The sequence below is a fragment of the Pagrus pagrus genome (genome assembly GCF_965226575.1).
Source record: "Pagrus pagrus genome assembly, chromosome: 5".
NCBI lineage: Eukaryota > Metazoa > Chordata > Actinopteri > Spariformes > Sparidae > Pagrus > Pagrus pagrus.
This window is the reverse complement of record NC_140189.1, coordinates 3538463-3548459: the sequence shown is the minus strand read 5'-3', so window position 1 is coordinate 3548459 and position 9997 is coordinate 3538463. Positions and strand designations below refer to the sequence as shown.

Below are 9997 nucleotides of genomic sequence, written 5' to 3'. Positions count from 1 at the left end.
CTTTACTTCCTGTTATGGAATATCATTTATTGTTTAAACTCTCCTATATCACTTTGACAGTGTATTAGTAGGTGGTAGGCCTAAGTAGTAGGCCTACATCACTTTATCAATAAAGTTCATTTATTTCTGATCATTTTCAAGTGACTGTCAGTAGTTTTCTAGTTTTTGCTGTGATCATCCTCCAGAATGTTCCTTTAACGCTCTTGCGTTTGGAGCTGTGTTCGGGGGAGGGCCCAGCTGGTGGGAACGGCCTCATGACGTACCTCTGTTGACAGTAGTAAAACCTCCACACACACACACACACACTCAGTCCCCCACCCACACACACACGCACACACACACTCTCTCCCGCCGAGCTGCCAGTGAGCCGCAGCCGCTCCACGCTTCTCCATCCCCGCGTCCTCTGCGCACCGCGGTGCCTCTCTGCTCTGCGCGTCCAGCTGTGCGCACATCACCGGACCTGAAACTGAACTGTTTAAACCCCGGACTGACTTTAACGGGAAACGGGAATATGGCTTCTAAAGCGCTGGAGTGTCTGAATCTCTCGGAGGAGCAGACTAAAATTCTGGAGGAGAGTTTCTGCAAATGTAGCAGGCATCCGGACGGGACGACGCTCATGTTGATCGCAGCGGAGTGCGGACTGTCGGAGCAGGAAACACTAGTGAGTACAAACCTGATGTCAGTAATAACACAAAGTCTAATGTGTCGCTTTAACTGGTAGAGAATGAGTGGGTCTAAGTTTTACTCATGTCAGTAGGTTTCTGATAGTGGTGGTTGTCCTGATCAGATGGTGTCCTGCATGTCTAGAGATCTATTCCTTTGGTGACTGATAACATGTTTAATGCTTAAAAGTAAGACGATTTTATGATTTGTTGTGATTTCCTTTGGAATCACTTTACATTTTAGGATGATTTAATGTATTGTAATGAATTTTCAGTGAAATTCAGGTCATACCAGTGATGGAAGTGTTGTAAAATGTAGCAGGTACCTTATACTTCTACTCCACTACATTTATTTGATAGCTTTAGTTACTAGATACTAATTTATTTCATTTGCAATCAGATTTTTCAACAAAATCAGAATAATGCTGAATATTGTATCCGATAATCAGTCGACCATAGTGCACAGTGCATACCAGAGGTGGAGGAAGTACTCACGTCTTGTACTGAAGTGAAAGTGTAGAAATACTCTGTTATAAGTAAAAGTACTGAAGTAAAAGTACAAAAGTATGAGCATCAAAATAAAGTACCAAAAGTAAAAGTACTCACAATGCAGAATGGCATATTTCAGCCTAACGTATATTATATTAGTCGATTAGACTTCTTGCTGCATTAATGTGTTCATGTCTTTAATATTGAAGCTGGTAAAGGTGGTTTAATATCTGCTCCGGGATCAGTAAAGTTTATCTTAATCTTTATTATTACGTAACAGTTTATTAGTAAATAATATTATGGAATACTAAAATAAATCTACAAAGTAACTAGTAACTTAAGTTGTACAAGAAAAGTAGTGGAGTCTTGCCTCTGAACTGCAGAGAAGTAGCAGAAAATAGAAATACTCAAGTATCTCAACATTGTACTTAAGAACAGTACTTGAGTAAATGCACTTAATTACTTTTCCTCACTGTTGCCTTCATATAAATATATATTCTGTATATAATTTACTTGTACTTGGTATTTCAGTATATTTATTGCCAGAGAAATACTTTTGATACTTAAGTACATTTAATATCAGATACTTTAAGTACTATTCGCATGGATGACTTTCACAAATATTTTAAAACGTAAAACTTTACTTGCAATACAAAATATTTTATTTGTGAAGTTACAAGTAGTGTTTTACTCCCAAATGTAGGGAAGCACAAGTTTAATGTCTAAAAGTACTTGAGTAAACTACCTATAAACTGTTCTGAAATACAGTACTTGAGTAAATGTACTTTGTCACTTCTTTCCATCTTTTTATTGAATTCACCAGCACTGACAAAAAAACCAGCTGATCTAGACTCAGGAAACTTGACTTTAAGGCTTCAATTTAGTGTCAATACAGTTTACAAGTTGTCTTTTTATTACCACTGATATCTCCCAGAAATAACCACAAACTGATTCGAGAAGAAAAACAAAAAGTACATCTGTTTATCTAAAGGTCAAAAAAGAGTGATGTGAAACTTGGAGCTGCTGCACTGACAGAGAATAGAGCAGGTTTGTGAATGATCTCAGTATTCCTGTTAAAAGATGTGATGAAGTAATCCTCCTCTGAGCGTAAACACTGACCACAGAGGCAGCAGCGCCCCGTTGATCGTCAATGGAGCGGCTCCAGGTTGTATTTCCTGATGAAGTCGTGTCAGAGTCGAGTTTCCTGATCCAACGTCCATTCAGCACTGATTCATCTGCACAGGGTACTTAAAGTGTAAAGACAGGACTTTAAGGGAAGATCATCAGTTGGTCAAACAGTGAGGGTGTGACTGTGACGTCACTTCTGATGGTGCAGTTTGTGTAGCTGGTGATGCGGTCGCTGTCGCTGCTCGTGATTCTGCGGCTTTCATATTTGGTCGGATGTGGGAAACACGTTTTTACTGAGCTGTGAGGAGAAAAGAAAAAAAACTGAAAACACATCAGCTCAAGTGTTTGTTAGTCTCCAAATCTGCCGCAGAACTTTAATGCACAGATGAAACCATTTGTCAGTCTAATCTAGAAATCTAATCTTTTGATAATAAATGCATAGTTAATAAACATTTTCAAGCAGCTTTTGAATGTGAGAGTTTATCGCATTTCTTTGTCTTATCTGAAACTGAATATCTTCATGTTTTTTACTGTTGTTCCTGCAAAACAAACATTTTAAACTACTATCTGACATTTTAAAGACCAAAACAACTGTCAGTTCAATTGGTAGATTAAAAGTTAATGACGAACGTTTGCAGTTGAAGTCGGTTTTAATCATTGAATTTATTTTAAAACATTTTGAGCTTGAGAACAGTACTTTCACAAAATAATCTTAACTCTGAGTCCGCTCGCAAGTTTTTTCCAGAGCTTTCAACCACATATTCATCAGCAGGAGTTTGCTCTGACTCCAAACTTAAAAATGACAAAGTTTGAAAGTGAGACTAACAGCAGCCATTTTGATTGAAAGGTCCAATTTATTAAGAGCTTATTAACTTAACAACTTATTAAGACTTCCCCACTCAAATACTGAAGAGTGTTGGTATTTGAAACTCAAAAATCAACTTTCTTACAAACTGGACCTTTGACGTCAGACCAGGGTTTGAGGTAAAACATCTGCTTTCTAAATCTTGATCAGTTTTAATTTGTTATTGCTTGTAGGACAGGTTGAGTCAAGGAAATAAAGCTGATTATTAACTCTGCCCAGGAGGTTATGTTTTACCCTTGTTTGTTTGTTTGTTGGTTGGTTTGTCAGCAGGATTACACAAAAACTGCTGAACAAATTTACACAAAACTTGGATAGATAATGGGTCTCTGTCCAAAATAGACCCCATTCATTTTAAGTGTAGATCCAGATAAAGGGACGGCTCCAGGATTTTTTTTCTCACTTTCTTTAACATTGAGAGATTTACAACATTTTGGTTAATTTGCGGGGAATAATGCATGACTCTTGATTAAAATAATCAGGTTTAAGGAGGTATGCTCTCCAATGAGGACCATTCTAGTTCTCTAGATTAACCAATTAATCGTTTTGTTTATAAAATGTTATAAAACAGTGTAAATGTCCATCCCAGTCTCTCAAAATCCAAGGTGATGTCTTTGAATGTCTTGTTGTCAGTCCAAAACCAAAAGATATTCAGTTTAATATGATATAAAACTGAGGAAATAAGGAATTCTCCACATTTTAGAGGCCAGAAAACAGCTTGTTATGATCAACATAGTTGGCAATTATTTTTCTGACGATAAGTTGACTCGTCGTTGCACAGCAGGAACAGCAGCAACTTTCCCCAAATGAGAAACAGGTAGATCATCGCAGCTCCAGAGCTCATAAATAAACACATTACTATTAAAATCAAACCAGAAACACATCCACTCCAGCAGCAAAGAGCCGGCAGATAGCGTTTGTTAAGTTTGTTGTTACAGGCATGAATTGGGAGGGAAAAAATGCCAATTATACAAAACATCACATTATCACTTCTATGTAAGGTATTTAATCTCTCCCACATGTAAACACTCCCACCTCCTCCTCTATCTGAGGAATGTCTTGGACCTACTGTAAAGTCTGTCCAGCTGTCACATCAGGAGCCAGATGTGAAGCTTCAGAGTGCAGATAACGACCAACATGAGAGTGAACTAAAGTTACGCAGATACTGTACCTCCAGCAGCATTCCTCTGAGAGACACATCATTGTGAAAACACTGAGAACTTTAAGTTGTCATGCATTAAAGAAAAATGGTGTTTGTCACTCAGGTGGGTTTTCCTCCTCAGGCTCCTGCAGGCAGACAACAACAGGACTGTTTGCTTAGCTGTACTCAGCAGGAGGTAAAACCCTACATGCAAATTCTGTCATTTGAGTTGACGCAGCATCAGGTTCGTTTTGTAGGCAAATTTCTGCTCGTGCTTGTGCTCGTGAGGCTGACAGACGGGTTAACAGAGCGATCACATGGTAGGGAACGTGTCCTTTTCATGAGCTCTTTCAGTACATTTAATCAATTCATAACTCATCGTCACACTCATGCTTGTCACTGGTTTTTCCACTTTGACTGCACCAACCAGTTCCTCTAGATTTCTCAGTGCTGAGGTTACACAGGCACTGGAACAGTCTGCAGCTGCTCTGATCTTCATGTGTCAGCGGGTACATCAGCTGAAGTATTTTGTAGTAGAAGTGCAGGTGTCACCTCTTTTACACCGTATCTACGCTGGCTGTGTAGCAAAATACCTGAAGCCTAAGAATATGCTTTTATGTGCATGAAGAGTAAGTGAAACAGGAGCTGTCACGCGGCTGCTCATCAAATTGTGTCTTTTGTCCAACCAACGAACAAAACCCAAAGACTCTTCATTTACTTGCATAAATGACAAAGTATTGCAGCAAATCCTCACATTTAAGAAGCTGGCACCAGTAAAAGTTTGACATTTTTAAATGTCCATGAATTGATTTTTACTAATCGATTAATGGACTGATCGTTGCAGCTGCAGTGTAAGATGGATGAGTGTAAAAGAGGACAAAACATGACCTGTGTAGGGATCCTGTAAAGCGGAAATAATGCTTCTGCAAACATACACATAAACGTCTCAGAGGACCCAATGTGCACACCCTCCAAACCCCCACTGAGCAAAAACATATCCAAAATACGTCCTTTCAGCGTCTTTGCTGACATTGACGTTCTTCAACTACAGCTACAGATGTCTAAAGAACTTCTTGTGGTTCAAAATGAAAGTTTTGATGACAGCCATGTTTTAGTCCATGCAGCAAAAACTACAGGGTGGATTTGAACCCCAGGCCTCAACCTCAGTAGCATGATGAGGCATGTACTTTACCAGGAGAGCTATTTATCAGCTTTATTACATTATGGTCATCAAGTAGGTTAATGTTCCAAGGTCCTGACCACAATGATAACAGTAAAGCTCACCTTCTTGTGTAATATTGCTGGATCAATCCGATAGTCACTTATCTGAGTATCATATTAGTAAAGGTTGAAAGTATTATTGGTAGGTGTAAGCATTACTGTCCATAAAATGATCCCCCGCTAACATGGCAAGGCTGCGTAAGACAAGATCCAGTCCTCAGTCCGCGTACAATTCTGTTAGCCGAAGCTAACTAGCTAACAAGGCTTTAGCAGCTGGAGTTAGCCAAACCAAGTGTGGGTATAGTCATTATTTTGCAGCAACACACCTACATGAAACGATAATGATCGACACAGCACCAAAAAACACAAAGAGGTTGTCATATAAGAAAGCACTGTAACTTTGACACCCACTTTATTGAATGACTACTATAACAGCCAAGCTCCATCTTTAGCCTGTCATTGCTACAACAGCAGAAGTGTTTCATTATCTGACTGGGTCCACTGAGGTTTATATATCAGCCTTTTCTGCCTCCAGAGAGGCCATGATAACTGCACGCTGCTGCTTCCTAATTCCTCCCCCAGTGTTAGTGACTGTTTCCATTCATAGTATACAAAGGTGGGAGAAGCCGGGCCGACCTGACAGGGGAAGCCTGGTCCGGGGTGAGGTAAAGGTCTGGCCCCTCATCAAAAGACCTGACTTCATTTCCAGCTGATGTGTGGCTTTTCTTTTCTTTTTTTTTTTTCTGGCTTTATTTTTCTTCCTGCCGCCCCCCCTGTCGAGTATTAACAAAGCTGTCATTGGAGAAGGTTTAGCTGAAGAAACACGCCCGGCTACCACTCCCCGTTTCACATTAACAACATTTACAACTTGCTTCAACCTTTGTGCGGCATGTTTGAGCTCCTTTCATGGACAGTTTTATTTGTTTTTCTGTCAATGACATAAAGGTAGAGTCAAGTTTGAAAGACCTCATTATGTAACCCAGAGCTAGTCAAAAGGGAAAAAACTACACAGGCGGTAATGTATGGGTCAGCAAGATTATAAATCTCACCATTAATGTCCTGAAGTGGCATGTGTGCTTTATAAGACATTCAAAGAGCAGAAACAAAACAAAGTTCAAAACAACTGCCTTCCATTCAAAACCTGGTAGAGAAAATGAGCGTTTTGAAAGACTAAACCTTTACAGACTGGATCTTCTTAGAAATATCTGCTGATGAACTAGTAACTTAAGTATCTCCAAAAATTTATATCCTGCACCATGAGAAATGAGAGTATGAAATCCCAAAACACAGAATGCAGCATGAACAGCCAATTCTTGAATTGATTTAGTCTCAAACCCAGATGACTGCAAATGAGAATCTCATGTGTTTTCAGTACAAAATGTGGAAACTGTCCCTCCTGCCAGGCATGTCTCACACAGCCAGCCAGGGTCTCGTGTCTTAAGGCCGCCGATCAGAATCCCTCCCTTTCCCCTCGGCGTTATCGAGATGATGTAAGCATTGTTGTGAATCCCCTGACAACATGAACCGCAAAACAGCAATGCGCCGGGTCACGGGTGTGTGTCAAGGCACTCGGCACAGTCATCATGTGGTCAGAGGCTCAGTGATGCAGTGTTGGGTGCAGCGGTCAGAGAGCAGTCGGCTTTTGCAGGGAACTGGATCAGATCCAGTCAGTCCAACATTCTCTTATTAAATGAGACGGAAACATTCGTCTTCTGCGGTTTCTCTGATACGACTTAGCCTCAGGGTCACTGCTGTGCCTGAATGAGTCAGTGACCACATTTACATGCACCAAGAAATGTGACTGTATGTCTTCATGGAGGTAATGAGAGGAACATAGCTACATTCAATGACTCTTTTAATCATAGATTTTATATTTGGGGTTTCTGTGTTGGTGATTGACTGCGCTGTAAACACAGAAATAACAAACAAAAACAGAAAAACTAAAAACAGCTGGTGTGAAGATCCATGATGCTAACAGACCATCAACTCAGACCAGAAACCTTTTCATGAGTTAACCTGAACAAAACCTAAATTCTGGGTTAAGTTGGTATTTTAGGTTTACTTTCAGGCATCCAGTAAATGTTTTTCTAACATCTCTCATGCGTCCTGTATGATATCCTACAGATAGCATATTGTTACATGCTAAACATTAACATGTTAACGCATCCACTGTAGTCACACTAATTTTAATAGTAGGCTATAGTAACAAGTTAACAAGTGACATATTAGGCTACATTTATTGTATTGTGAAAATGTTAAATAGCTAATGGCAGCATGCTAAAATGCTAAACGTTACATGCTAAAATGTCAGGATATGTTAAATTCAATAGCTGCTTGCATGTTGTAGTTAACATGCTTACATTGGAACACTAAAGTACACAATGTAACATGCTAAATGTTAGCGTATGTTAAATTTAAATGTTAAATTTCTCTGTAGCCTACTGATGCACAGACATTAACATGCTAACAAGCAAAATGTATGTTATGTTAAATGTTAGCATATTTTAAATGAAATTGCTTGTTGCAATGCTAAAATGTTACATGCTAAATGTTACCATATTTTAAATGAAATAGCATGTTTCAATGGTAAAATGTTACATGCTAACTCTTAGCATATTTTAATGAAATAGCTTGTTTCAATGCTAAAATGTTACATGCTAAATCCTGCTAACTTCAATAGCTGTGAACCGGTGTGTGGATGTTAACAGCATATTTTAAATTCAATAGCTAGTTACATGGATGTCAACATGCTAATGTTAGAATGCTAAATGTTAGCGTATGTTATATTTGATAGCTGTTAAACGGTGCATGGATGTTATCCTGCTAATGCTAGAATTCTAAATGTTACATGCTATATGTCAACATATATTAAATTATGTAGCAGTTAGCATGTGGTTTAGCATTTTTTTAATGCTGAAACATGCTAAACCACAACATAGGCCCTAAATTAAATTTACATGGTTGGTAACATGCTAATGCTAGATTTGCAAGATGGAAAACATAGTAGGTAGATGTAAGTGCATGTTTAATTAAATAGCTGCTAGCATGCTAACTTTAGCCATGTTAACATACTAGTGGCAGGCCTATGTTATTCAGTGAATAACATGTTGCTCATGACATTGTTAGCTTGATAACATGCTATGGCCAAGTAGCCTCCACTTAGGGGGCTGGAAGTGTGCAAGTTCACTGTTAATGTTATGAAAATGTTGGATATTTTTGGCTTTGGGGATTTCGGGCTATCATGATCTGACTACAGCGTCTTATTAGACTGATATAGGTCCTCTAATTTCTAAACTATTCCTTTCTCCAAGCATGTCACATCAGCTTCATATAGACTTACACATTAGTAGTACCACGGTTGTTGTAGTGTATCATGTGTCTTGCTTGAATACTCTCAGTAACAGCACATGTAAACAAAAATATTAGGTTGCCTTCGCTGAGCTTAAGTCTCAGTGAGGGTTAAATAATTGTTGTGTATGTAAATATAACCTGTCACCTGAGGATGAGGAAAGTATAACAATGAATCTGGAGAGCCCAGTATTTTGTTCAAATCATTCAACTCCACCTGTGTAACTTCTCAGGAGTATTCATGTCAGCCGGACCAGTTACCTCATCGCTCTCGTGTTTCAGGCAACCAAAACCTTAACCTGCTGTTAACTGTTTTTAACACCTCCCTCCGTCCTGTCTTTCTTGTTTCCTCCAGGTATGGTTCAAGCATCGTAACGAACAGTGGAGGAAGGCGGAGGGTCTTCCAGCTAAACTCGGATCGGTGTTGGACTGAAGAATCTGCTGGATGCCTGAAGATCTGAGCTGACCCTGTTTCTCCTGGACAAACTGAACCCTACCCACCCATGATCTCTCTTTTTGTATCTATGAAGCTATTCTAACTTTCTGTACGTTATGTGAAGGTGTTTGTGTTGCTGCCAATATAACCGCTATGTTTACAGAAATAAACATATTGTTATTATGAGTTAAAACGACTCGAGTGTGCTTTGAGGCTGCTGAACTGTACGTCTGGGGTTCAAATTCACTGAGGAAGCAGAGTTATACAATGGTGGGATGAAGTTCAGAAGGGGTGGGGGGGGGGGGTTTGGGGTCAGTGTGCTTTTGTTTTCAGGCTTTGTTTACATGTACGTCTGTCAGCAGGGAGCGGAGCTGGACGCCGGGAATATAAAAGATGTAAGGAAGCGCTGCGATCACAATAGATGCTGCTGGAATCAGCTGCGGCTGTCCAGGAACTTTCAGGGACAAATCTGGAACAAGTCCAGTAGTACAGGAGGGAGGGAGGGAGGGAGGGAGGGGGTGGATATGTGAGCCGGCTGAGCTGAGTGGCATCATGGGCTAAACAAATAACAGGTGATGTCATTTCATTGTCTCTTTTTTTCTGTGACCGCTCTCTTTAAAAAAGGATGTGATCTCAGCAGCCAGCGAGAGTTCAACACCTCAAAAAGATATTTTGTGTTTTTCTTTCCGCCGAGAAATTTGAAGTCAAAC

The 9997-nt window shown here is 39.7% G+C and overlaps 1 protein-coding gene across 1 annotated transcript; it reads left to right on the top strand.

The window, feature by feature from the left end:
• The first annotated feature begins 301 nt into the window (after positions 1-301).
• Positions 302-9480, top strand: hopx (HOP homeobox). The gene is made up of 2 exons (XM_084352994.1): positions 302-661; positions 9207-9480. The coding sequence occupies exons 1-2, from the start codon at positions 512-514 to the stop codon at positions 9282-9284; spliced, it is 228 nt and encodes a 75-aa protein (XP_084209120.1). The 5' UTR covers positions 302-511; the 3' UTR covers positions 9285-9480.
• Positions 9481-9997: the final 517 nt, after the last annotated feature.

Coding starts and splice junctions, on each gene's coding strand:
- hopx (XM_084352994.1), top strand. CDS start 512: ATGGCTTCTAAAGCGCTGGAGTGTCTGAATCTCTCGGAGGAGCAGACT. Junction 662..9,206: donor TGTCGGAGCAGGAAACACTA/GTGAGTACAAAC, acceptor TGTTTCCTCCAG/GTATGGTTCAAGCATCGTAA.